Source organism: Idiotropiscis lumnitzeri, unplaced genomic scaffold (assembly GCF_059441095.1).
Source record: "Idiotropiscis lumnitzeri isolate Australia: NSW breed Sydney's pygmy pipehorse unplaced genomic scaffold, RoL_Ilum_1.0 HiC_scaffold_35, whole genome shotgun sequence".
Lineage (NCBI taxonomy): Eukaryota > Metazoa > Chordata > Actinopteri > Syngnathiformes > Syngnathidae > Idiotropiscis > Idiotropiscis lumnitzeri.
In genome coordinates this window covers 301946-329885 of record NW_028283573.1, presented here as the reverse complement: position 1 = coordinate 329885, position 27940 = coordinate 301946, and the positions used below count along the sequence as shown (strand labels likewise).

Below are 27940 nucleotides of genomic sequence, written 5' to 3'. Positions count from 1 at the left end.
GGGTATAAATCCTAAATTCATGGCGGCATATAAAATTAGCGGTAAACATATAAATCTGTGGTGGCCTTAATGTGTTTTAAAGGGAAAATTATGGCCCAAACGAGTGTAGGTGTATATTGGTCATAAAAAGCGCAGCCCCTTTGTAGTTCCATGTGTTGTGGATATGAGTGGAAGTAGCACAACTTCCTGAGAGGATCCTCCTCTTTCCTGGGTATAATTCCCTGTGAAATGACTTTGGCGTATCAAAGCAGTATTGCTATGGCATTGAAATGCTTCTTGGTCATTAAGGATAGGAAATGAGGAGGCGGGGCCCAAATGTTGATTGTATTGTCTCCACTGCTTTTACAGGAGCTCTTGCATGTAACACACGAAGAGGGCTGGGAACCTAGTCCCACCATCTTCCCAGTCACGGGTCATTCCCTTGCACGGTGCACGAATCCCAGCTGTAGGCTTGGTCTAGGACACTGCAACACAATAAGGTAGGATAAACGCCAAACAGATGTTACTCCAACCCCAGCGCCCCCTTCCTTACTCTTCTTCTCTCCCTGTTCCCACAACAGCTATTGATGGACTCACCAGCCTTTTTTAGCGCTCGCTTGCATTTTAAAGGCAGGGTCGGTGGTTTTAGGATCACGGTTCAGATGGAATGGTTGACTTAATGAAGCGGCTCATTAAGACCCATGAACACGTACGGAGATGCTATGTCTGACATTGCACCAAGGTTGAGTGATTATGTGACCCAGAAGCGTCAGCATCAGTTCTATTTTCTGTCTCGTCACTCAGCATTCACCAGCACTTGTCACCGTTCTTGACCCGTCCAAGTAAATAAGACAAACATGCCGTCCCCTCAGTTTGAAAGCAGGAAGGGCAACTTGTTGAATTGGCTCCCATAGGAGTTGGATATTTCGGCATCTAATCATGCCTCTTCCTGATCTCCATTCCTTCTTTTTAAAACTTTTTTTTTTTGGGGGGGGGAACGGGACACTTTGGTTTCCTTGACAACCCGTGCTCCAATCCCCTGTCCAGCTGCAGATTAGTTCAGCAGTGGGGGGTTTTGGTTTTGGTGGGAGGAGTTGAGGAGTAGGGGGGGGGTGATGATGGAAAATAGAGCGGGAGGAGAGAGAGGGAGAAGGGGCGGGGGCCGGCCTGAGGAACGCGGTACTGGGAAAACTTTGAGGAGCACGGAGAGGGAGAAAAAGGAGCTAGGGAGAGAGGGGAGGCATCACCATTGAGAGAAATCGGAGGCCGACTGGAAGGAAAATGAAAATAGATGTCAACATCTGAGGTCGGACGGAGGGATTTTCCTGACTTTTTCTATCTTTTCCTTTAAACCCCGGCGGGAAAGGCATTGGAATGCCTGCCGAGAGACGCCGTGGACAGCGGCAGACGGAGTGAGGAGAGCCATGCAAGACGTGGATGCTGCCTTCTGTCGGGTCGGCTTATGCAAAATGAGGGACGACCACGGGAGCGTTTCATCGGAGCTCAGACGGCTCGGAAAGGTAAGAAGACGTCGCGTCCTGGATTTCTGTTCAGGGGGTGAATGAAAGCATGACCCAGGTGACACGAACATGGATGGTATGCTCCGATTTTGCCTTTGACTGAAGTCAGTTCTTCATCCTCGCTCAGGCAACTTTGTGCATGTGACCCCCCCCCCGCCCCCCCCTACCGTCCCAACCCATCCACTCAATGGTTGGCCGCTTACTGTAAATGAAAACATTTGGATAAAAGTCAGAGCGCATGTTGAAGCCATCACAAATTGGCAGGTTTAAGGAAGGCGAAAAAAAAGGGAGGGGGGAGTGTTAAGCGGGGATGAGAATTCTTCACAGTGAACAAAAGCAGCTCTTCCAGCGGGGCCCCTGCGCCTGTTTTGTTGCAAGGAGACACAGGCAGGCGTGGAAACCTCTGCCAGGAAGCGCGCACGAGTCGCTGCTGCAAGGGGATTCGACCATGTTCAAAAATGGTGGCCTGTGATTTCATCCATGTCATGTCTCAGTTTATCACCAGCTGCACAATTAGACCACTCCCATTTTCTCAGCAAGAGTGAAATTAATTTTTGTTATTTAATAAAACAAATGCATTGGTTGAATGCGCCTTTAAAATGTTTCGTTTTATTCTTTAAACTTTACAGGCATTTTATGTGGAGAATGTCGCCCCCCTCCCAGGAAGAAGAGAATATTTCACACGCCCCAAACGCCGCCGCACATTGGCATAACATTACATCCTTATTAACATTGAAGAAAACAAAAAAATAAATATATATGTAAATTTGCTGAATAACTTTATTACCTTGTAACTTTCTTGTTCATACTCCCCGTGCATATTCGAACAAGGACAGCCCACTGCCACCTAGTGTAGTGGATGCGCAATTACACTTTATTCTGGTATTTGAGAACATTTATCGTAATTTTTTCTTAGATTTTGAACCATGCGGCTGATACAACGGTGCGGCTTTTCTCTGGATTTTTTTCTTTCACCGGTAGGGCCGCTCTATAGTTCCGAAAATGTGGTAAATATTGTGCAAAGCGAGACATTTGACTTAGTACGTGAGCAGCGATGGAGCCGTTTGATTTCGGGACACGCATTTGTACTCCGTTCGAATGTGAGTTGAATGCCAAGAAACGAGTGGCTTTTGCAGCCCACTCGTGTGTGCGCTCACATGAGGTTGGAAGTTCACTGTGGGGAGATAGTTTACAGAAGTGGAGATAAAGAGCCCGGGACAGTCTGTCGGCCCGTCTGCGGGATTGTAATAAAGGGGCTCCAATCTTGTCATGGGCTGGCTGAAGTGGAGCCATTGTGTGTCAAGAGTGGCTCTGTTGTTTATGTTCAAGCCTGGAGCGCTGAATGTCTAACTTTCTGCCGTGTTTACAAATTGTTGCATTTTCGCCGCTATGTTCTTGTGTTTACGGCCTTCTTGCGCTTTTTTTTTTTCACTCAAAGTTTTGAGTATATACTGTGCATGCTGTGGAAGAGGGAATTACAAGAATAATGCAAGAATGCCAGATGTCTTTTTTTTTTTTTTAGGGGGTGCGGAGGGTGGATAAATGGAATTTTATCGATGAGTCACAGCACTAGAAATCTCTATGGGTCTAATTATTGTCATGTAAAACAGATTAAGATTGTCATTATCACTGCTTAGCACGATGGCCTCACAGTGCAGAGGTCGTGGGTTTGATTCCGGCTCCGGCCTTCCTGTGTGGAGTTTGCATGTTCTCCCCCCCGTGCCTGTGCGGGTTTTCTCCGGGTACTCCGGTTTCCTCCCACATTCCAAAAACAATTACCCCTGGGTATGAGCGTGAGCACGGATGATTGTTCGTCTATGTGTGCCCTGCGAATGCATTTGTTAGTGGGCGCAACCCGTTTGTTTTTCTATTCTTTTCGGATCAAAAACAGTGACAGAAGGGCCGGAGGAGGTTCCGACCCCTCGCACCCCTTTCCTTCCCTTACAGGAACTGCTCTTTGACAGACACTCGGCGGGGCGGCCCTCCAGCCAGTGTGCTCGGCCCTGCTGCTGTTGCCACGGCGACACTCTGAAAAGAACGTGTCCTGCGGTGACGGCGAAAGAATCCTACTTTCCTGAGCAGATATGGTGGGGGTTTTGTCTGTCTGTCATTTTGGTAGATGGCCACGGTTTAAGTCAAGACCAAAAACACCCCGATCCCCTTCCCCTACACATCCCCCGCACTCACACGTGTGCACACGTGCACACATATGCACAAGCCAACACAGATGCATTGTGGAGGCGATCACGAAGTTCGTTTTGTCACCAGATTCACTTTCAACCCCACCACGTGGGTTTTCTCCGGGTACTCCGGTTTCCTCCCACATTCCAAAAACATGCATGGCAGGTTGATTGAACGCTCTAAATTTCCCCTAGGTGTGAGTGTGAGTGAATAGAGATACAAAAACAACGTCACTTACAGTATGACGGCAGGAATTTCGGTGTAGTTTGCCAGAAACATCACACACCCGCACACACACACACAAACATCACACACCCGCACACACACACGCGCACACAGGATGACGAAGACAGCCACTGAAAATACCTGTTTAGTTTTTGCACTGCGTGACCCAATGTGGCGGCAAACACACTCCATGAAACACTTGTATGCAACTTGGAGGAGAGAAATAGGATCGCAAAGGCACATTTTAGCCTCCGCTGAGCAGGCCCGGCCTGGTTGTGGAGAAGAAGGCTGCCATCTAGAAAGGAATGTGGCCATCTGGGTTCAAAGTGGACCTCAAAAGTGGCCGCACAGCTCTTTGATTTCGGCCCGGTTCGCCATATTGTGGAGAGCATTCCAAAGAAAATGGGGAGACGTCAACTCGCGCTTTGCTAGCTTGGCTTTGCAGAGTGCGCACACCACAATGTTTGATATGGAAATACTGTAAGTCGTTTAAGTAGTTCCAGACGCACTTTTTGAGGATTGAATGCTGAGAATGAGTTGCTTGAGTAGGCCGTTGTGAATAGAAACTAAGATGACACTCAGGAGATGACGGGATGGATGGGGACTGTTACGAACGGCGGTCCTCAGGCGGTTCGACTTGCCTAAAAATGTTGAAACGTCCCTGGCTGGAAGTAATCATTATTTTAGTAATTGATTAATAAGTCAATTCTTTTTTTTTTTCAATTAATCGATGAATCGGGCGGTACGGTGTACGACTGGTTAGCACGATGGCTTCACAGTGCAGACGTCGTGGGTTCCTGTGTGGAGTTTGCATGTTCTCCCCGTGCCTGCGCGGGTTTTCTCCGGGTACTCCGGTTTCCTCCCACATTCCCAAAACAATTACCCCTTGGTATGAGTGTGAGCACGGATGATTGTTCGTCGATGTGCGCCCTGCGATTGGCTGGCAATCCGTTGAGGGGGTGCCCCGCCTACTGCCCGAAGACAGCTGGGATCGGCTCCAGCATCCCCGCGACCTTCATGCGGAGAAGCGGTACAGATAACGGATGGATGGACTCGCTGTTGATTAATCGATTAATTAATTTTTGAGATAATCTCTTGATGGACAATGGAGACAAATGTGACTTGGGATTCACACGGCATTCCCAGAGAAACCCAGAGGCATGCTAACCGGACACTCAACAGCCTTCTCCATTTGTCTCTGTCCATTTTCTTGGCTCAGGCCGACAGATTTTGGTCAGCGGGTGTGTGGAGGTCAAAAACGTCGCCTCTGACTCTGGAGTTTACACTCCGGAAGTGCACTTTCCCAAGCTCTCGCCTCATCGGGCTCCCCCGGGACGCTGGGTGGGAATGACAAAAATCCCTGTTTGGGCTCCGGCATGAGCAGCAACGCGACTGTGAGGGAGCTCTGGTGGGAATTTTCAACAAGGAAGCTGTTAGCAAGAAAAGCAGATGGATGCAGGAAGTTAGATGGAGACGAGTTGGGCTTTGCAACTCACTTCAAGAGACTGCGGCTTGGAGGAGAAATTTGATCCGGAGCCCGGAGAATAATGTTAGCGAGCGGCCAGGTTGTTGAAAAGATCTGGAGGTCTATTTTCAAGGCATACATCCACTGTTGCTGTGGAGAAAAGTTTAAGCAGAATTCCAATGTGTCAATTTAATATATATAATAAAATAACACGGCATTACCGCACAGGTCGTAAGATGTGTTACGAGGGTCTTTAATGCGCTCATGAAGGGTCGAGTGAAACTGTTTAGACAAAGGAATCTCTGTCACCTCATATTCTAAATGAGTTTACCAATTAAAATTTATCACCGCCTGCTGAACGGCCATGCCGTTTGCCGGCGAAAGTCTTTTGTTTGGCGAGATTTCCTGTCAAGGGGCCTGCTGAGTCTGCAACGACTGATACATGTAAGTATCGGCTCAAGAAACGGAATAGCCACAGACCAGCGCAACTCAGTAATGTTGAATTTCAGACGACATTAACTCATTCACTAGCAGCCGAGTAAAAAAAAAAAAAAGGATCTTTGACGTCTTTAGCCGCCAATGGCAGTAATTGAGTTAAAAAATTACTACTTCCTGGTTGTTTTTATCTTGGTGGTTTTCTACTTCCTGTTCTGGTTCCTCTGCTGCTTGCATTATAGGACTCTGACGCCGTTGATCAGTTGTTGTTGGAACAAAGTATGTTGGTTGTTAATGTAAACTACCATATTAGCATCTCTAGCTAGCTGCTTGATAACTAACCATTTGCTTGTCAATTTGGATCAAGCAGTACATAATTTTTTGTGTTTTGACGTTTTACATGACAGCAGTGGCCAATTTAATCGTTTAAACGAGCATTCTCAGTTGCTGTTGAGGGAACAAAAAATGTAAGTTTCAATGCAAACTGCCATGTTAGCATCTCTAGCTAGCTGCTGCCTGACTAGTCATTTGCTTGTCACTTCTGATCAAACAGTCCAGTATTTTTTTGTGTTTCAACATTTTACATTACACTTGTGGCCCGTTTAATAGTGTGAACATTAAAATTGTGTTTCCACAATACTTCTTGTTTTCAACAGATTCACATTCAATTAAAATATTGAAACCGACGCGTGTGCAGCTAATAAAGTCTGCATGATTGCGTTGGACTTATTGCAAATATAGTTGATCTCCGTAGGAAATTTAGTTTGAAAAAAAATTGAAAGTATTTCTGTAGTCCAACTTTCAGGTACGGTTTCCAGGTTCTGAAATGCATTTCTCTTGGTCGAAGCCTTAAGGTGTGAAGCATTTCGCCTGCGTAATTCTCGAGTCGTGAGTTGTTTAATCGGACACAGACAGTGCTCTGGATGAGGTTAAATGGGCCAAAGTGAGAGCAGAGCGGTTTAGAGGAGGGCCTGAAGAACTGTTGGCATGGGTCCCTAGTTTGTGGAGCCAGTGGGATAATTGGGAGCAGACTGGGGATGAGTTAAGGGCTCTGCCGACGGGATCTTTTCCGACCGTCGGGAGGAGGAGCCGACGAGATGTAATGCGATCTCCAAGTCGGGGAGCAGGAAGAGATTTGTTTGTTCTGCCTAATAAATTTGTCCTCCTCCTCATCGAGTTCTCGTTCTATCTTCAGTGACTTCTGGTTTTAACGACGTTTCTGAATTTTTTTTTCGAATTGGTGAAGCACTTGTAATTTGTCAGGTTTTACAAACTTGGTGTTTTGCTATTTCTTTTTTTTTTTTCCTCACCTGTGCTTATCTCCTCAAAGTCTATCATTAGCCAGCAAGCCGCATCGTTTGCACTAAGTGGACTTTGGAGTAGAGACTCGGAACTCTAAATAGAACATTAGCCATTAAAGGCCTGTGGTGAGACGACCATTTGTAAAAAAAAAATCTTGAGAGGTGCAAAAGCTTCTCAGTCGATTTTCCTTGTTTTTTGTGCGTATGAATTAGAGTTTTGCAACAGGTTAAAAAAAAAAATATTTTTTTTTCTCTCTTTGTCGATCTTATACTTCCATTTCCTGCGTGTCTCAAAACACGTCGATTCTGTTTGCTGATTTGAAGACAAACAAGGAAATAACCATTCATTATGCGGCGATCATGAGAAGCCTGCATTGGTGTGGCCCTTGGTTGGATCAGAGGCTCCGGAGTATAATTTGATGTTTGTTTACGCCTTCTCCGAGGTCATCATTTAGCCCATTCTTAAAAATCCCACTGGACTCGGTAGACGATACCATTTTATTTACATAGCGCATTTCACAACAGCTGATGCTGTAACAAAACGCTTTCCATATGCCGGCATACAAATTAGAAGGTAATTAGAAACCCAAATTAAAACACATCGACACATTTACAATCGATACCAGCAGAAGAGTGACCGTCTGATGTTGAGTCGAAAGCGAAAGAATAAAAACCGGCTGCACTGCGATACCAATAAATGTCCCTCTTCCGACGGCACACGCATGCAAGAGTTACACCGTCACAGAGTTGGCCTGTTTGGCTCGCGGCCAAAACTTTGCTATGAAATCAGCTTGGGAAAGCAGCGGGCCCCCCCCCCCCCCCCCGAGCAGGACAGAGAGCGTAAAAGAGCGAAGGAGACTGCTGAGCCGAGATAAAATTCCATTGTTTATTTGCCCGACTCCCTCTTTCCCCTCCATTCGTTCCTTCCTTTAACATCAAGACTTGCTCTGCTCTGAAGCAAAACGGCGCGCGAGAAAGACTAGAAGAGACACTTGGGCAAACATTCAGTGTTGTATTAAATTGATAACAGACAAGAATCCGGTGCAGGCTAAAGTGGACCAAATCTTTAAAGGATTGGGTTCTCTATTCACTGTGGGGGCAGAAAGAATGGAAAGAAAACACCCCCCACCCCCCTTTTTTAGATTATATGAATCCAATTATAGCATATCGTGTTGCTCCACATTTAATTAAAAAAAAGAAATGTAAAAACCGCATTTTTTTTTTTTTTGTGTATTCCACGTGCAAGTCTGCACCCTGAGCGAAAATGCTGAAACGCAGCCAGCGACTTTTGTCCTTTTTAGGCATGTCGAAAGCAGAGACAAGAGCGCAACCGTGCAGTTTGGGGGGCGGGCGCAGGACGATGAAGTCACGTTTAGCTCTCTCCGCGAGGCCGGATGGTGTGATGGAGCTTTCGGAGCTTTATGAGAAGCAGCTGTTGGAGAGAAAAGCACATCGCTTGACAACAACCTCGAAGGCCGACAAAGCCGGCGACGAAGCACGTTGCGGAGATGACAAGAACTCCTTGAAGAGCCGAACCTGCTCATGTTGACACGCCAGACTGACTTGAGTGTGCGCATGCGTGCATGACATCGGCACATTGGCACGAGTCGGCTCTTGTTCTTCCCTTTTTGTCGGCAGCTTTCACAGCCAATGGAGCATGTGGAATCTGCTCTCTCAGGTGATCGCTCGGTGAAGTGAAGCAATGCACATGGGACTTTTCCTTTTTCAGTTCTCAACATAATCTCATGGTATCGTTCCAAACGAGGAATTTAAAAATAAATGTAATGAGTTAGTCCAAATGTGACACAAATAAACTAAACGTGGGCAAGGATTAACTTCGGTGGCCAGCAAGGTCATTTTAGTTAATTACATGAATTGAATCGATTCCAGAAATCAGTGATGGACTGAATTTTTTTAAAATTTTATTTATTTATTTATTTTTTTTAGGGCCAATACCGATTATTAGTTGTCATGGAGGCCGATAACCGATATTTGAAGCTGATATTCATTAGTTGAAAAAAGGGTTAAAATGGTGTCAACATTTTGGGAAAAATAGCAACTCCAAAACTTGATTGAGTTTAATTGCCTTTAAACACGTTTGTCCAACAAATTTTACAAACATGCGGAAGATCTTTCTGTTTTCGATCTAAGTCTCCGATCCATGTCTTATAGTGCAATGAAAACAAACATCTCTTTAAATTTCACTACTGCAAATAGTTTGTTTTTTTTTTAGTCGTGAGTTGTAGTCGACTGACATAAAAATTTCGACAAAGTCTGTTGCCTGTTGCCTCGTGTACTGTGTGTGGCCGCTTACAGCTGGTTGGCTGCTACCCACTGCACAAGGAACCAATCAGATGGTGCTGTGGGCGGGGCAATCTGCTTAATTAAACAATATCAGTGTCACACAAGGGAATAAGTGATTGTCGGTTTGTTTTTTGTCCGACTGTGGATAGAAATCTACTGCAGGGTTCGTTATGCGCTGATGCTCTCCGTCTGGCCCGCCGCTAAATCCGTCTTGTAAACGTTTGAAGGCATTTTAAGAGCGTGCGCTGTCCATCCAGAGCTTGTTGTGTTTGTTCGGAGGGATGTAAATCTTTGATTTGGAAAATGAGTCTGTATTGAATCGATCTCGAAACCAAATATCGAATGTACAGATTGACGTTGCTGCCAATTTTCCACCCTGGCCCGAAGAAATAACGCCAATCTAAGGAAGTCTAATCTCGGCAACTCAGCATGAAGGGGGCGGATCGTGTCGAGGTCTTTTTGGGTCGCCGTTTCCTGTGAAGTTTTTATGGGCCTCAGCAGATGGCTTCCCTAACCTCTTTTTGCATTGTTATGGCGGCCATCTTTGGGAAGGGGGGGGGGGGGCGGGGGGGTCACCATAGCGGCAGATAGCCACAGGACGCCGAGCATTCGCTGCCGTTTCCTGAGCAACCGAAAGCTGTAAAACTGGCCAATCGGATACATTTGGAGGGCACTCCTTGACGGGTTCGAGCAAGAACCGGGGAAGCGCCATGCAGTGTGAATGAGTCAAGTCTGCAACATGTTCAAACTTGATTGAATTTAAAAAAAAAAAAAAAAAAAAATCAGGGCTTGAATCTATTGATAGGTGCGTTTTCTGTTTCCCTTTGGGCTCAAGGACAGACTGGAAGTGTGTACGCTGTTGTTTTTGTAGCGCAACAATATACTTGTATTATTCTTTGCCATATCCAATTTCCTCTTCAGTTTTGACAACCCCAGTCGGCCCCGCTCCAATTTTCATCCATGTTTCCCATATGATCACAAAAAAACCTTCACGGCTCTTTTTTACATTCAGACACTATTTCTTCACCGGATATCTCCGCAATGGAGAAACTCCTGAATACCGCTTTGGACACAAACGGCTTAACAAGAAAAATTGTTGCTCCGACTGCAGTATGTCAGGAGTGCTTGTCATATGAAATGCAGTCGAGTTTAAAGTTCTCCTTGACTTTGTTAATGCCAAGAGTCGCAGCCACTGATGCCGGTGCAGCGCCGGCCTTAAATTTGATGATCTATGCGGAAGATCTTTAACTGCTCTCCAAGAGGCTCCGGTTTCATTATTCTCTGACAAATGGACCAAGTCATCATTTCAAACTGGCAAAGCACTCCCACTCGTACTTGTCTTGGAGTAAAGAACGCAGGCAATCGTACATCCCGGGAAAACCTGAACGAATTTTGTGGATTCATAAGAGGTTCAGCGAAAAAAACGTTCACAGCGGGTGCGAAATTGTGAGAACCATTATTTGCTCATTTGCTTTTGTATTCCCCGCTTGTAATGGATTCAACTCATTCAATGTTTACCGCGATCTTGTCGTAAACAAATACTGTGTGTTGATCACCTGTTTTCCTCCTCTTGTCTGCTCATGCAGGATGCCAGCTGCTAGCACAATGACTGGTGGGAGGGCGCTGCTGCTCTGTACAAACACTGACAACAGTATCTACCAATCAGTCAACGGGTAGGTCCCTCAAATGTTTCTCAGCTATTCTATGAGCTCCATTTGCCATTTAAGATTTACACCCCCCCCCCCGGTTTGAAAATGTCGTGTATCTGCAATTAAATCCACACTTTTCCCTCCTTCGGCCATTTTGGTTGAAAAAAAATCAAGAATATATTTCAGATTTTCGAACGGTCGCCAGTTACGACTTTCTGTTGTGTTGAATTCGCATAGCGCCGCCCCCTCGCGAGTGAGTATCCAATCACAAGACGTGTTCATCACCTTCAGCGTAAGGCCAGCGGGGAGGCTCACTGTAACCAACTCATGTTCTGATTGGCTATCGCAACTGCCTATCAACAGAAAAGCCCCCTTGAGACACAGAACAGACGCCCGCACGATTGTATCTGAAGGCCTCGGACGAATAGTGCGTGATCCTGGTATCATGAAATCTGCCTGGCAACACGAGCTAGCTGAATTCTGATTGGATAAGAACTCCACCCTAAAAATGATATTATGACATCAATGTGAAGAATATGATAGTCATTTCTTGATTATGTCAGGCTAGCAGAGAAGGCCTTGAAGGCCTTGACCGTCCGCCACTGTTTGACGTCCGTGTTTTGGGGTGGAGACACTTGACGCAATGGACGCAGAGTGATCGTATACCTCAAAATCTGTAACGGGGCCAAGACCAAGAGCAGAGCGGTTGACCATCTGGTTACTGTTGTTGTCCCCATCCCGTCGCTGTCTCACGACCTCTTGCCATATGTCATCTTTTTAATGCTCATTAGTGCTGTTTGGATGGCAATGAACTAGTTTTGTGTGTTCAATGTTTTCAGGTTTTCGCATACTTTGTCTCTCGAGGCTTTTCAATCAGTTTGCTTTATTGTCGGGCATTGTTTCTTTGACAGAATCAGTCATTTTTCACGCCGAAGAGATTTTCTCTGCATAGCTCGAACTCACCCAATGCAAGGCCACGTTTCCTCTGTTGGTTTCAAATTCAGCCATTTTAACTCATTCAATACCATTGACGGATAAATACGTCAAAATCCGTTTTTTTTTTTACTGGGCTGGTCGTGAATGAGTTAAAAATGGACTTTGGGATTTGGGCTCTAAACTTGTGTGTGTGTGCTGGCTGTAGAAAAGATCTCCACCTCGTCCACTTCTTTTCTAACGTTGTTGTCCCCTCTTTCACCGACATAGACTTAGCTTCGTGTCGCGCTTGTAAACTTTGACCTTCTCGCAAAGGGTTCAAAGAGTCATGACCTCGTAATCTTTTTGGACTGACTCACAGGCACCAGATGTCTGAGCTTTATTTTTTTTTTCTTCTTCTTTTAACTAGAATTCTTGTTTAATAACGGTCTCGCCAGTTTGTGGCACCAAATGACACTGGCATTTGTCAAAGCGATTGGGGGTTTGACAAAGTTTACAACTCTAACTCTAGGATGTTTTAGGCCTAAACGTGTGAACCAAGCAGCCCTCGTGGAATTGCTTTGCCGTTATTATTCTTAAGTCAATCGAGTGAACCATCTGAGGCGTATGCGTCGAGAGCTCAGAGCTATGTCACGGTTTGTGTCAGTTACGGCATTGATGTACTTCCTTTATGTGATGGCATATTGTGTCAAGCAGTTGGCTTTCATCTTGGAGCGTTGTTGTTGGGAGGGGGGGGATAAAAGCTCCGTCAGATCGTGTTGAGCTGCGGAGACCCACGGTGCACGTTCTGTCTTTCTGTAAGCTTTATTGTCTGTTTGTTTATTGCTGACATGCCTTCAAAAACACGGATGGACTCAAGTGGTTTACGAACAACCTGGATAGAATAAAGTAAAGGCGCGTAAGTCAGGACTCGCAGAAAATTATGCTTTCTATGAAGCTCGGCTTTTAACCACTCAAAAACGCTCCTAATTTGTTCCTCCTGGTGAAAATATCAATTTGGTGGAGAAGATAGTGGGTTGGGGGGGTTGGGCAATTAAGACCCAAATGCTCTTTTCACTTAGCACCAAGATTTTCAGGAGACAAATAATGCCAAAAAGACACAGGAAGTCACCCATTTTGCCTTGCAGTGTTTCGTGTATGACAGTGGTGGGAAGTCAAGGCCTTCAAGACCTTCTCTGCTGGCCTAACATAATCAAGAAAAAATGATCATATTCTTCATATTGATGTCATATTATTCCCTTGTGTTGCATTTTTAGGTTAGAGTTTTTATCCAATCAAAATTCTGCTAGCTTGTGTTGCCAGGCAGATTTCATAATACACGAAGCACGCTCTATTTGTTCGAGGCCTTCAGATACAATCGTGCGGGCGTCTGTTCTGTGTGAGTGTGGGGGTTTTACAGTTGATAGACAGTTGCGATAGCCAATCACGTTGATGGCAGTAAGGCCTTCTCGCCGGCCTTACGTTGAAGGTGATTTTTTTGTCCAGCCGTGGTGTCATAAATGATGGGATTTATTCAAGTCGGACTAAGTAGGACTTCACTGAAGGCCCAAGTGTGAAATGCACGGCCCGCCACTGGTGTATTATTATTCCGGCAACTAAATGGCCCTTTTCAGGGATTTCACAGAGATTTATGTTCATTACGACAGGACACGCAAAGCTCAATGCTGTTCATTTCTATTTCTGTTGCTTTCCCAGACTCCAGTGCTGCGGCTTGAAGATTGGGGAGACTCCGTCGTCTGTGGTGCCCCAGCGCCAAGAGCTGCGCGGGCTGCCAGGGGACAAACACAAGAGGGACACTCGTCCCATCTCCCCACTCATCAGCTTGCGGGACGGTCCGGGTCCGGGTCCTCCTGGCAGCATGCTGACTCACAGGCGAGCCGCCAGCGCCAGTGACCCAAGGACTCCCAACTTGGAGAACGGACAGTGCGGCAAGCTGAATAAGGGCCAAGCGGGAGTTAAGGCCGCAAGCATCCGCGATAAAATCTCCCAATGGGAGGGCAAAAAGGAACCCGGTCAAGCAATTTCAGTGGACACTTGTCCGCTTAGCACAACACAGAAGGAAATTGAGTCAGTCAGAAAAAAGGAATTCAAACCTCCGGAGGTCCAACGGACGAACAGCAAGAGGTTTGTAAGCTGGGAAAGGCAAGACTCAGGAAAGGAAAATGCCGGAAAGCTTGGGGATGTGAGGACTAAATCTCCAGAAGGCCTAACAAACAAGGGCAAAGAAGTCATCCTGGAGCGAGGACTGCGGGCTACTAAGGCAACAGAACAGCCCCAAGACAAGAAAAGTGTTTTAACTCACGTTAAGAAGCTGGAAAAGGCAACTAAAGACGTCCGGAGTGCGGCCTCACTGGCTTTTCCAGGGAATTACTTCTGCCCACCATCAAAAGAAGAGCTGGAAGAAAGTGAGAAGCGTGTTAATGAACCCATTTTTGGGACTTTCGACGTGTCTCGGCCTGTCGGCTCGAGGTGGAGGAGGGAGGGCGATCCGGAGAACGTGTACAGCGAGCCAGGCGCTCCGTCTATTAACCCTTTGCCGAAACCTCAGAGAACCTTCCAGCACCACACACCGCCGGCTACCCCAGTTTCAGGACACGGCTTCTGTAAGGGCAAGAGGACCTTGCCTCCGTTGCCCTCCATTCCGCCTCCACCTCTGCCCACCTGCCCACCTCCTGGAGTTTGCAGGAGACCATGGACGGACAGATCTCACGATAGCAACAACAGGTGAGAGGATGGAATATAGTATTTTGGACAACAAATATTATCAATATTATTTTTCGGACTATAAGGCGCACATGCATATAAGCCGCAAGAACTCCTTTTTTTTTTTTAACAAAATAAATTAAAAAAATAAAATAATAATAATGATTAAAAAACAAAAAAACGATTTTCCGGACTCAAGATTTATTTAGCATATTTTCTAAACGATAGAGCGCCCTACTCAGTCAAAAAAAAAATTTTCCACAGAAAAGCCGCACCGTTAGATGTGATGTTCAAAATCGAGGAAAAAAGTAACGTCTTATAATCCGGAAAATACCGTAGTTATTAGATTTTTAGAGTCTGGAAAAATATAAATATTCTAATGAAATGCATTCATTCATATTAACTCCCGAGTTGCGTCATTTCCAGGAAATACAGACTTAAAATATTGCAAATTACAACATTCTCCATCGGTATTAGTAAGGAAATCCATGAGTTGCACAATGGTGCGTTTTGGTTTTCAATTAAAAATCGAATGTTTCGATCACCTGTGCAACCCAATCAAACGACGACAAACGTGTCCTAACAACATCTGCTGTAAATCACAAGCACCAGTGCAGTGACGTCTCTCAGTTTTTCTATCCCACACAATTAGCTCACTGCTTGGATCTGAGGAGAACACACACACGTAGCTCATTCCATCCTTCAAAGCTTCAATGGAAGATGTAGAAGTGCGAGCCGTGTCAAAGAGAGGCCCCTTGCTTCTTAAAAAAAAAAAAAAGAAATGGCAAGAAAAGTTCATATGTAAGGCCTTTTTCCACATTGCACAGATGTGAGCAAGAATTTATTTTGCACAATAAGAAATTGTGTATGCAAAAAGCCCCCCCCCTTGATGACCTGGATTCTTGTGCACTTGAAGCTTGGCTTGGATCGGATACATTCCACGCCGTATGCGGAGGCTGCGCTCGCTTCAAGCGTTCTCTTTTGCTTTCCCAAATGTTTTCAGCTTGGGACCTAAATTGGGACTTTGGCACACCACTGTTTGGCAATTCCTGATAAAAGCTGTCAAAAAGCTGAGCTGAAAATGAGATTCTGAGATGTATTTGTTTTGTTTGTTTGTATTTGTCAACATCATAATTTCATTTTCTCACGTGGTGGGAGACACATGTGAGGCTAATGCTAACTACGAGCTAACATTGCTGCTTTTATCATGACACCATTTTTTTGTGTTGAGTCAGCTGTTTTTATCTGGCGTCATTTTTTTGGGGCGGAATGCAAAACTGAGCACAGTTTTTCTCTCTCCCGTCAAGTCTTTCAGCTATAAAAGCCCGGTTTTCTTCCAACATATGAAATGTGTATTATGCAAATAAAACGCTAATTGATAATACTGACCTTTTGGGAGCTGCACACACCTCTCACCGCCCTTTTTTTTTTTAATATTCAATGTTTTTATCGGCAAAAAATAAAACTCATTTCTTTTTAATAGTTATTTTCATACTTCATTTGGTATTATTTAATATTGTATATTAATATTAATGTTTCCGTGTCCTCTTCAGGAAGTCTTATGAATTTGAGGACCTGCTCCAGTCGTCCTCAGAAAGCTGCAGAGTTGACTGGTACGCTCAGTCCCGCCTGGGCCTCACACGCACTTTATCGGAGGAGAATGTCTACGAGGACATCATTGGTAAAAAAAAAAAAAAAAAACTAAATGCATTTTAAATGTGTTTCTTTTGCATGCGTGTCACAGGGTGGCGTCTGTGAAGCCGTGTTTGCTCTGGTTTTAATTTAGAGCCACGCTGCTCCACTTTTATTAAAAATGAGATGCCAAAACCCGACCTACATTCCTGCCTTATTGTCTGCGGTGTTATCCCAACCCCACCTCGAGCCTGTTTAATATCATAACATATAACGGTGCTGTCAGATGGTCAAAGTTGACCGCTGGGATAGCCGGCAGGAGGCATTTTATTGGGGAGAGCCACGGCACATTACGGGCAATAGCATCGATGTCATTCCCCTTTCAGTTGGCATATACAGTTATTACTGCTGGTTGAAACAAACAATACGATTGAATTAGAATTGACTGATGACGATGATGATGATGATTACTAGTGATAGACTGATTATCGGCCAGGCCGATTATCGGGGCTGATATTTACCATTTTGCAGAGTATCGGCATGGGTCTTTTTTTAACTTTCAAGTCCGATAAATTAAAAGCTGGTTTATGTTGGCTCGCTGCAGCACACTTCTCTCTCTCTCTCTCTCTCTCTCTCCCCCTCTGCTGTGCTGGTGGCCCTGCGTGCAGAAGCAGATTGAAATTTTAATAAATGTCAGTCTACTACAACTCACAACTATAAGGAAGAGCCTGGGAGCTCTGCGCACTTTCTGTTCGAATTTTAAAATGAAGTTGTCTATTTTCTCAGGTCTAAATCACTAATGTTGTGTAATAAACATGCGCTTAAAGGCACGTGGTCTCTATCACCGACGAATAAAAAAAGAACGCCGCTCAGGGAGAAACGAGCTTGAGGTGGACTTCATGATGTTGTTCAGGTAGACGATGTGGACGGACGCAGCTTTCTTCAGGAGGCCCTACTTGTAATGTCTTCGTGTCTGTCAGTGTTTCCAGATGGAGTGGAAAGCAAGTGTCATCAGAATGCTGACACATTCCTGAGAGACTGATGCAAAGCCACATGTGCGGAGCATGCACACAGAAAAACTCGAGAGATTATTACACTGATGAAAAATTTTGCGCTCTTCTTAAGAAAGGAAAAGGCGGGGGGGGGGTAGAAGCACTTTCAAAATCACACACTGTCGGACAACAGTTTATGTCGTCATTCAGAGGGAGGGAGGGAGAGAGAGAGAGAGAGAGATACAGAGAGAGATAGAGAGAGAGAGAGAGAGAGAGAGAGAGAGAGAGAGAGAGAGAGAGAGAGAGAGAGAGAGAGAGAGAGAGAGAATGTGAGAGAGTGTGTGAGAGTGTTTGAGAGAGAGAATTGAGTAAATTCAACACACCATTTTTCTCGGTGCAAATGTTACATAATATTTGACAATAAATTAGGGGACAAATGAGTGCCTGCTAATACTTTGCAGCGTTTCTGAGCACTATTCCGCAGGTATGACATCATCTACGCACTGCAAGTGATTAGATCATCTCGGATGACACCATGGCCACATCATTTCTCCCGTCTTTTGCTTTCCTTTCAACTCTTGCATAAAACGTCTCACATTTCACTTCCAATAAGTATTTGAGTAATAACTCACTCGTCCCTGAATAAGACGCACATTTAGTTCTAATCCTCGGAGAGATGGTTATGCTATTACGAGTTTTTAAAATATGAGGCACAATAAAAATCAGAAGGAAAATGCTACTTTTGTTGGCGTTGGCGTGGCTGTTTGAGTCACCGCATTGCGGCAATGAGCTGAGTAAGCACGCCGTTATGTCTGCTAGCTCTCTGCACATCTGGAGTTGGAATCGTCGGGCTGATATGGAAATATTTTGGGGGGGACTGTTTTATAAGAGGCTATTTCATAATGTAGGTGTTTTTGTTTTTATTTTCCTGAAGACCCGCCATCCAAGGAGAATCCTTACGAAGATATCGAGCTGGAGAGAAGTTGCCTCGGGAGCAAATGTGTATCACCTGCCTCGTCTTCGCCCATTCCTGACACTCCAACGAAGGTACAAGACTGGCAATGCATCCATTTTCTCTTTTGCTTGTCCTTATTCCGATCAGAAGCAAGTTGATTTTGGCCAGCTTTCTGCGAGTTTTTCTTTCACCAGTAGGGGCGCCCGATAGTTCTGAAAATACGCAAAATAAATCTCGATTTTTAATTTATTTTTTTTCCTCTTGGGTCACAAGCATTTACACGCACATTCTCACCAAGGGTCTGGAGTCTTTACTTAACCTCACATGCATGATATTGGAATGTGGGCGGAAGCCGGAGTACCAGGACAAAACTCATGCAAGCTGCCCTGCCAATACTGTAAAGAAATTTAACTCATCGCATATCAAGTAGAAGTTTCGACTGTCTGTGTGCAGCTGTGCTCCAAGCCTGGCTTCTTCAGGCATAACTCTGAACGACGGAGTTTCAAACTCTTGGAGTTACGCAAGACCAACAGGGACGCTGGAGTGTCCACACCGTCACGTGCCAGCCCGCCTTCCACGCCCAGCAGCCCCGATGACACCCCTTGTCTTTCCGGGGACCCGTACAACCGGCGGCGGAGGAAAATCCCCAAGGTATCGCTCTGCGACTCTCTTTTCTTATTCTACAATCCAGATTGTTCACGGTATTTTTAAAGCAATGTGCGTCGAGCGAGGGGGCTTGCCTAAAATCTAATGGGACGTCATTCCATCGGGAAGGACCGGCAACAGAACAGGCACGATCCCTCCTGAGGCTGCGTTTAGTGCTCGGTACCTCCAGCAGCAGTTGGTCTGCAGACTTGAGGCAGTGGCCAGGTGCGTAGGGTTAGAGGACCTCGGAGAGCTACGCTGGGGAGAGGCCATTTAAAGACAAACGGAAGTATCTTAAAATGAACTCTAAAGTGCACTGAGAGCCAGTGAAGAGAGGCCAAGATTGGAGTCGCACGCTCCCTCTTCCGAGCTCCATTTCGAAAGCGAGCAGCAGTATTTTGGAGCAACTGGAGGCGCTTGAAGGAGGACTGGCTGACTCCAAAATAAAGTGCATTACAGTAATCTTGCCTCGATGTAACAAAGTTCATTTTCTTAACCTCCTCCAGATGGTGATGAAAATCAATGGTATGTTCGAGGCTCGGAGGGGGAAAAAATGCATGAAAAAGGTGTCGCAGTCCTCTGAGGCCAGCTCAGGGAGAGGTGAGACATGACTATAAACGTTTTTTTTTTTGGGGAGTCATTTCATGTTATCTGTTTTTAACATAGTGACCGACGAGAACAGCGAATCCGAAAGTGACACAGAGGAGAAACTGAAAGGTGAGCGACAGCACGCACATGTTAGTGCGGAAAAGTCTTGGACGGCTTTTGTCGCTCATGATTTTTGCTGTCCTTTAGCTCATAGCCAGAGGCTGGTGTCGGTCCAGTCCATGCTGAGGCAGACGGGGCGGTACCGGACCTTGGACAGAGATCTTCTGGAGGACAGAAAACTCTTTGAGTACTTCATTGTGGTGGCCCTCCACAAAACCAAAGCTGGAGTTCCTTATCTGCCGGAGGTCACGCAGCAGTTCCCTCTCAAAGTAAACCAAACAATCACTTTAGCTATTTAGAGGACTAAACCATTTTGGTTAAGTCACAGTGACATCCATTTTCAATTTTTTGTCTGAGATTTGACTGAATAAAGGCCTTTTCGCACTGCAGTTAGCAACGTGAAACCATTTATTGTGCGTCAGAATGCGGCGTCCAATAAGAGAGAAGCTGGCAGAGTGATTTCCGAGTGCTAAAGTGGGAAAAGCCTCCTTGTGCCTGCCTGGTTGGTTGCTACACAAGCACTTCCGAATATGGGCAAACTTGCACCTTGCATGCAAAAAAAAAAAAGCAAGTGCAGTGTGAAAAGGCCTTAAAATTGAGTCATGTAAAAACAATCCATTGTGTGAAAATACTAAAGATTGCTAAAGCGGAAAAAAAAAAACTTTTATGAGTTTTTAGTTTATGACACCTGGCAGATTTTTGGATGGTAAAAAAAAATTCCAATCATGCTTAAAAGCACGGCAACAGTTTGATGCAGTAACTTGCATTGGCAGTGAAGCCGCTTATCAAAAAGACGGATGCTATTACAAGTGCTCTTGGAGAAAATATAATGATAACGTTGTTGTATTTTCCAATCCAGCTTGAACGCAGCTTCAAGTTCATGCGGGAGACAGAGGACCAGCTGAAGGTCATCCCTCAGTTCTGTTTCCCCGACGCCAAAGACTGGGCGCCGGTCGACAACTTCCCCAGGTCGGTCGTGGCGTGCAGCAAATAGCAAATGGTTGCGCATTGGAAATGACCTGCGATTCTTTTGTAGTCATGTGATCACAACGGGGGATAATGAATTTGGGGGTCACACACCTACATACTAACAAATTACGTAGGTCATCAGAGAACAAGAACCAATGTGTTTAAAAACATGCTTTGAATAAGTCCTATCTTATGCAATTTTTTTTTTTTAATTTATTTTTTTTGTATCTGCAGTGAGACATTTTCATTTGTGCTGACCGGCGAGGATGGAAGTCGTCGATTTGGCTACTGCAGACGATTACTGGTACGTACCAAAATTGTTCCACTAATTTTGTCCAGTTAGCCTGAAGTGGACTAGTAAAAAATCCATTTCAATTTGGAAGTATCCATGCATGCTCTGTACCGCTTTTCCTCACGAGGGTCGCAGCGGGGGTGCTGGAGCCTATCCCAGCTATTATGAGGCAGTAGGCGGGGGGGGGGGCACCCTGAACGGGTTGCCAGCCAATCGCAGGGCACACATTCAACAACCATGCACACTCAGGGGCAATTTAGTGTCCAATTAACCTACCATGCATGTTTTTTGGCAATGTGGGAGGAAAACAGAATACCCGGAGAAAACCCACGCAGGGACGGGGAGAACAAGCAAACTCCACACAGGAGCCGGAATCGAACCCAGCACCCCTGCACTGTGAGGCCATTCTGCTAACCAGTCGTCCACCGTGGAGCCCAATTTGGAAGTAGTCTTAGCGAAGTCAAGTCTACTTCACCGTGTTTGGGAATTTGGCAGATCATGCTGCTCCATGCTCGGAATTCCGGCGGACCAAGCACCTGGCGATTTGGTGACAGAAAGTGTATTAGACCTTAGAACACCTTGTCACCAGGTCTAAGTTTTGGCACAGGTGGTGTAGCGCGATTTTGGTGAATCTGATTAAGGCGCAACCAGATTCGGAGCTCCGCGGACATGTGTGTTGGATGTCATCGTATTTCGTTCGTGAATAAAGGCAACAACTGAAACGTGACGGAAATCAATTCTGAAATGATCATAATTCGCTTTTCCTTGCTGTGATGCTGTGCCCCACTTACGCAACAGTTTCCTTTTTTTTTTTTTTTTTTTATCTATCAGCCCAGCGGTAAAGGCCGGAGGCTCCCCGAGGTTTACTGCATCGTCAGCCGGTTGGGTTGCTTTGACCTCTTCTCCAAGGTACGGTCCAAGTAAATGCACCCCCAAAAAAAAAACAAAAAAAAAAAAAATGCTCCAACATACAAGCGGCGATGTTAACTGACCACCTTCTGCGTCCACCGAGCCACACCCGCCCCCGTGTGCGGTCTTGTTCCCTGGCTAGCCTGGTACTTCAGGCTCCAGCTCAGAGATGCGTGCGTGCGTGTGCGTGCGTGTGTGCGTGTGTGTGCAGCTGCTGTGGTTACTACAGTGGAAATGAAAGCTTTACAGGCATTTCCACTTGAAAATATCTGTTTACGCACACCATGGCTTCATTAAAGTGGCTAGTAAATATGGCCTTGATGTGGTCCTGTGCTGCGCCGCTTTGTTCAAACTACTGCAACCACTCGGTGATGAATCAGTCTTATGATATCAAATTTAATTGAGCCGTAAATACTGTAAATGTCATTAGAAGAGGGTGACGGGACACGTCGTCTTTGGTCACTGAAATGAATGGAAAAGCCACGAATGTGTTGCAGCTCCCCAAAAACTGCAGCAGAAATTATTTTACTCAAAACTTGAAACATAGTTTTTTGCTATATACTGACTTTTTATTTATGGATTTATTTTTGCCTGAAAAGAACAGTTGCTACCGTGACCGTGAAGTGGAGAAGTTGCATGGGAAATGCGTGAGATGAGCTTTGCTAACACAAATATTACAAATGCGTGTTGTCAGATCCTGGACGAGGTGGAGAAGAGGCGAGCCATCTCTCCGGCGCTGGTGCAGCCCTTCATGAGAGGCATCATGGAGGCTCCTTTTCCTGCTCCGGGAAGGACCATCAGTGTCAAAAATTTTCTCCCTGGTTCTGGAACTGAGGTGAGATGCAGTCAGTTGGTTTTTGTGCCATCACCTTCACAATCCGCTTTTCACCTCCAGGTGATCGAGCTCTGTCGACCGTCCGATTCTCGTCTGGAACATGTCGACTTTGAGTGTCTCTTCTCCTCGTTGAGTCTGCGCCTGCTCCTGCGAGTGTTCGCCTCCCTGCTTCTCGAGCGCCGGGTCATATTTACTGCGGACAAGCTCAGGTTGGCCTCAGCATTTTTTTTAGCGCGTTGCGGTCATGCCTAAGCTCGATAGTTCTTTTACGAGCCGCAAATACAATATAATACAATTTTATTTATTGAGCGCATTTCACAATAGCTGTAGTGAAGAACAGTTGTGCTTCAGCAAAAAATAATAATAATTTGAAATTAACTAACAGGAAGGAATGCTGCTGTGTTGTACGGTCGGAACAACAGCGTCTTCTTTTGGAAAACCGTCATGGATGCCAGAGTAGAAAAAGTCACGCGGCCACACAGCTCGCTAAAGCTTTTAAAAGTCTGCACTCATTATTTTAGCGCAGTGGCTCCAAGCTGTGCCACACCTGGTTCAGCTTCAGTGGCAGCAACCATTGAATCGGGATTTAATGAAAACAACATGTGCCCCCGTGCTGGAGATCTGATGAACGCGCGATAAATAAGAAATGGAGGATTCCGGGCCACACAGGAATGCAAAATGTAACATTTGGTGTACTCAAGTAATTGAGGCGGGGTCCTACAAAAAAGAGCAGATTCCTTGCCCATTTAGAACAAGTCGTGTAGCTTTTAGAAGCATTTAGTCGTTTTTTTGCGGTGGTGGGGTTGACATTTCTTTCAAGAAAAAAAGAATACTTAAAAAAATACAGGACATAAGTCATAATCCTACAAGAATACCAACAACAACAAAAAATCCTAATCGTTACAAAAAATACATTTTTTTTTGTTTTTTTTGCGAGGAACGTGGGAGAGTAAAAAAAAAATTATTAGAATGTTTTTTGGGCTTATTTTAAGACAAAGAAAATCTGAATATAATGAGGTATTCATTTTGTTTTTTCTAATGAAGCTGCTCGTTTTGTGAAAAGATATCATTGTATGGCAAAAAAGTTATTATATTTATAGTTTTTCCAACAGAAATGTTTGGGATCATCTCATCATACTACAAAATAGAATTAAGGAAAAATTGCACTTCTGAGATAAAATAAAAATGGAAAGGTTTTTGTGTAAATTTTTTTTATTTTCAGAACAAAAATATTTTTGTAAAAATGTAAACAAAAATCCAATAGTGAAACAATACTTTACTTTACTTTATTTATGTAGTGCATTTCACAACAGCTGGAGCTGTAACAATGTTCATGGTTCACTTCTTGAAATAAAAATGATCTTAAATCTCGTAAATCACAATTCCCACGCTCCCAAAAAACTAATTTCATAAAATTCCAACTTATTTTTGTCTTCCAATAAATATCACCTTTCTCTGAAAAAGAGGACTTCATTTGCCTTGAATTGCAACTTTATTCTCAGAGTATCAGGTTGCATATTTTCATCAAGTAGCGAGTGGAAACTTGGTCTCATCAATCACATTTTCAAAAAACGTTTTTTTCTAATGAATTGAGAGTGAGCAATATGCAACATTCCACTCGTGCTAACTGTGCAAATTTCCGTGCTTAGCGTTGACGCAGCCCGCGTAGTCTATCGCTATCTAGTGGCAGAAACGTGCAATTGCACTGCCGTCAATTCCATCCATCCATTCATGCTTGTCCTTATCCCAATGGCATACAAAACACCCAAAAAAATACATCATATGTCGAACTGTAACGCCGCAAAACACAATAAATTGATAATATCCTGAGTGACATCATGTCAATATCATGTTTATGATCTTATATGTGGCATCGTAGTTTTATGGGTTCCTTGTGTCTTGGCAGCACTTTGTCACAGTGTTGCCATGCCATGGTGGCTCTCCTCTACCCGTTCACCTGGCAGCACACGTATATTCCCGTGCTGCCGCCTTCCATGTTGGATATCGTGTGCACACCGACCCCTTTCATCGTTGGGCTGCTCTCCAGCTCGCTGCCTCGACTTAAAGAGCTTCCTATAGAAGAGGTAAGAACAGAGGACAAGGAGGTGTTTGTTTTTTTTTTCTTCTCTTTTTGCGCCATTACCTACAAGAAATGGCATCGCTTGTATTTGTGATATTAATAGTGCTATGATGGCTCCCTCTAGTGGTACAAGAAAAATCACTGAATTATATTCAGTTTTTTTTAACTAGAACAGGATTTGTTTCTGTTTAATTGTATTTAACTTTATGGTACGTTTGCCGATAACCTTTAGAACGGTTTTAAAACATTTATTTCTGTACAATTTCGTAGAGTACATTTTACTCTAAAAAGTCAATATATGGTTCGATTCTAAACCAAGTCGAATTTGCACTTGGAAGAAAGTAAAATACTCAGAGTAAATATTTGCTGTCTACAAGAGAATTTGCCTATCACTCAGAGTACATGAGGCTCTCATCTGTATCAAATGCGGGTGAGTAATTTATATTAATTTAAAGCATTTTCCGTTCAGTTAATCCATTACTTTGAGTAAAATCTACTCTGAATATTTTAAATTTGACTCTGCTCAGACTGCAACTTTATTATTATGTTGTCAAGGTTAATATTCAAACTGTGCCTAATGTTGCACTTAGTTGCATTACTCAGAGAAGTATTTTTTTTTTTTAATTTTTAGGTGGTACTCAGTGTAAAAAGGCGTGAGAACCACTAACTTATATTTTCCGCAGGTCTTGGTGGTCGACCTGGGCAACAGCCGCTTCCTACGACAGGTAGCGTACAGAAAGACACCGGTTTATTGCAGATGTTGTATGTTTTCATTTATTGCATTTAGTTTTCATTTCCCGCCTCGACAGATGGACGACGAAGACTCCATTCTTCCCCATAAGCTGCAGGCAGCCCTGGAACATGTACTGGAGAAGAGGAGGGAGCTGGCCTCGGACAAAGGAGACCTGCTCAGTGGTGAGCTTTTAGCCTTAATCGTCTTCAGCACTGAACAATCAAGTGGTGGCTGGTGCAGTGGATGGTCCGTCTTGAAAATGGCCTCGCAAGTGTATCTGCAATTAAATCCGCACTTTTCCCTCCTTCGGCCATTGTGGTTTTAAAAAGCAAGAATATATTTTCGATTTTCAAACAGTCGCTAGTTACGACTTTGGGGTGTGTTGATTCCGCATAGCGCTGCCCCCTCACGAGTGAGTATCCAATCACAAGACGTGTTCATCGCCTTCAACGTTAGGCCCGCGAGAAGGCTCACTGTAACTAACTTGTGATCTGATTGGCTATCGCAACTGTAAAAGCCCCCTTGAGACACCGACATGCTACTGGTATTATGAAATCTGCCTGGCAACACGAGCGAGCTGAATTCTGATTGGATAAAACTCTCACCTTAAAATTCAACACTGGGATATAATATGACATCCATGTGAAGAATATGATCATGATTTCTTGATTATGTTAGGCCAGCAGAGAAGCCCTTGAAGCCTTGACCGCCCACTAGACTGGTGGGATGAGGTTCCCAATGCCGAGTCTTCTGCTTCCCCATACTTTTGCTACGCTTGTTTTGTCCAAGAAGCTTCATGAAATGATGTCTACCGAAAATGACATAAAATATTGCAGTTGTATGAAAAGCTCATACCGAATACAAACACAGACTGGCGGAATGAGGTTCCATAGGCTGCAGGAGTTGGCATTCACTTCTTTTGTTTATTACACATTCTAATGAATCGTCTTTTCCCTTTTCTCAGACACCAGCTCCCTCAGCACGGTGGTGTCAGAGGCGTTTGTGCGCTTCTTCGTGGAAATGGTCGGCCATTATTCGCTCTTCATGGGCGGCTCAGAGCGCGAGGACGAGTCGTCCGTCTCGTCTCCCACTTCGCCCAGTCCCTCCTCCTCCTGCTCCTCATCCTTTCAACGGGAGGCCTTTCGCAAGGCCGTCACCTCCAAGAGTTTGAGGAGGTTCCTGGAGGTGTTCATGGAGACGCAGATGTTTACAGGTTTCATCCAGGAGAGGGAGCTACGCAGACAGGGCCTCCGAGGTACCAGGAAAAATTCATATGGAATGAGGTTTTTTAATAATTGTAGAAGTCATTTTTTTTTTCTGAACACAAAACCTGATCCATCATGTGCTCCTTCCTCCAGGTCTGTTTGAGGTGCGAGCACAGGAGTACCTTGACTCACTTCCTGGCAGTGAACAGCGAGGAGTCAACAAGTTCTTAAAAGGCTTAGGTGAGGCTTTTAGTCAGCGCGGATCCTATCATTGAGCGGCTCTCAAAATATTATTGCTTTTTTTTTTTTTTTTTTTAGGAAACAAGATGAAATTCCTCTCCAAGAAGTGACGTCTGCAAACGTGATGACGAAAGAAGGCGGGGAGAAAATAAAATGGGTACCTTTCAAATGAAAAGAGAACCCTTAATGTTGAATAAACTCATGGCAAGTTGCGCGTGAACTCCGACCCCCGATGAGCTTACAGTGTAAATACGTCAGGAACTTTACGGACAACTCATACATTCCAACTATTTCCTATAGAAATTTTGACTCTACTACAACTTCTTCAACAGGAGGCTTCGGGTTAATTTATATTCCTTTTTTTTTTTTTTAATAAATGTAATCTCTTTTGTATGTGTGTGTGTGCGTAAAGAAATCTCTAGTTTGTTCATAGGCTTTATTTAACAAGATCTAGACTTGGTTTGTTGGGTGTACGTACAGTACCACTTTTTGGCGTAAATGAACTATTTTGTATGTTTATCATCAGAGTAGGGATGAGCACCAAATGAAAGACAGAGGAGGAAAATGTGAAGACGAGCAGAAAATGAATGTGAACGCGTCTCTCAAGTGTCAGAAGGTTTGATGGATGGATGTGTGAGGATGACGCGTGCTTGTGTGCTAGGTCAATCTGTTTTTATAGGTTCACCTTTGTGAATGGAACTTTATAAATAAAGTTGTAAATTTCTATTTGATGAATAACGCTTTCATTTGGGCCGAAGTCTGATGTTTAAAGTACGGTACACGTATACTGATTTTTACACGGACACAAGATAAGACAAGGGTAAAAAAAAAAAAAAGAAATTAAAGTGCCTCCGATTAACACGATAAAATTAAGATTTTCTAGGAGGCTTTTCCTGACAGATATACTGTAGGAAAAAGATGGAAAATTGTCAAAATGTACTAAATAGCTAATACAGGGATGGGCAACTGGCGGCCGTCCTGATTAATTTTCAAACAAAATAAATATAAAAGAATTAGAAAAAAAAAAAGAGTGGAGTGGGAGGTGTTTAT

The 27940-nt window shown here is 44.4% G+C and overlaps 1 protein-coding gene and 1 long non-coding RNA gene across 3 annotated transcripts; one reads left to right on the top strand and one right to left on the bottom strand.

Moving 5' to 3' along the window:
- The first annotated feature begins 1159 nt into the window (after window positions 1-1159).
- LOC148315823 (DENN domain-containing protein 2A) lies at window positions 1160-27632 on the top strand. Of its 2 annotated transcripts, XM_088287185.1 has the most exons (20): window positions 1160-1499; window positions 10997-11083; window positions 13688-14716; window positions 16249-16376; window positions 18254-18366; window positions 18728-18925; window positions 19426-19519; window positions 19586-19636; window positions 19715-19896; window positions 20487-20596; window positions 20831-20900; window positions 21720-21797; window positions 22492-22632; window positions 22693-22841; window positions 24539-24716; window positions 25396-25437; window positions 25522-25627; window positions 26410-26700; window positions 26804-26890; window positions 26969-27632. In XM_088287185.1, the coding sequence occupies exons 2-20, from the start codon at window positions 10998-11000 to the stop codon at window positions 26998-27000; spliced, it is 3165 nt and encodes a 1054-aa protein (XP_088143311.1). In that variant the 5' UTR covers window positions 1160-1499; window position 10997; the 3' UTR covers window positions 27001-27632. The 2 variants fall into 2 exon arrangements, with proteins under 2 accessions (XP_088143311.1, XP_088143310.1); XM_088287184.1 differs by having other exon boundaries at window positions 19586-19896.
- LOC148315824 (uncharacterized) lies at window positions 5168-14419 on the bottom strand. Its single transcript, XR_015840529.1, has 3 exons — window positions 14295-14419; window positions 5402-5520; window positions 5168-5310 (listed from the first exon to the last, which is right to left on the bottom strand). It is a non-coding gene; the product is annotated as an uncharacterized LOC148315824 (long non-coding RNA).
- Window positions 27633-27940: the final 308 nt, after the last annotated feature.

What these genes read in the sequence shown, in the direction of transcription:
- LOC148315823 (XM_088287184.1), top strand. Translation starts at nt 10,998, where the DNA reads ATGCCAGCTGCTAGCACAATGACTGGTGGGAGGGCGCTGCTGCTCTGT. An exon ending in ATCTACCAATCAGTCAACGG is followed by an intron (nt 11,084 to 13,687) that starts GTAGGTCCCTCA and finishes TTGCTTTCCCAG; the next exon opens with ACTCCAGTGCTGCGGCTTGA. An exon ending in TCCCTGGTTCTGGAACTGAG is followed by an intron (nt 22,633 to 22,692) that starts GTGAGATGCAGT and finishes TTTCACCTCCAG; the next exon opens with GTGATCGAGCTCTGTCGACC.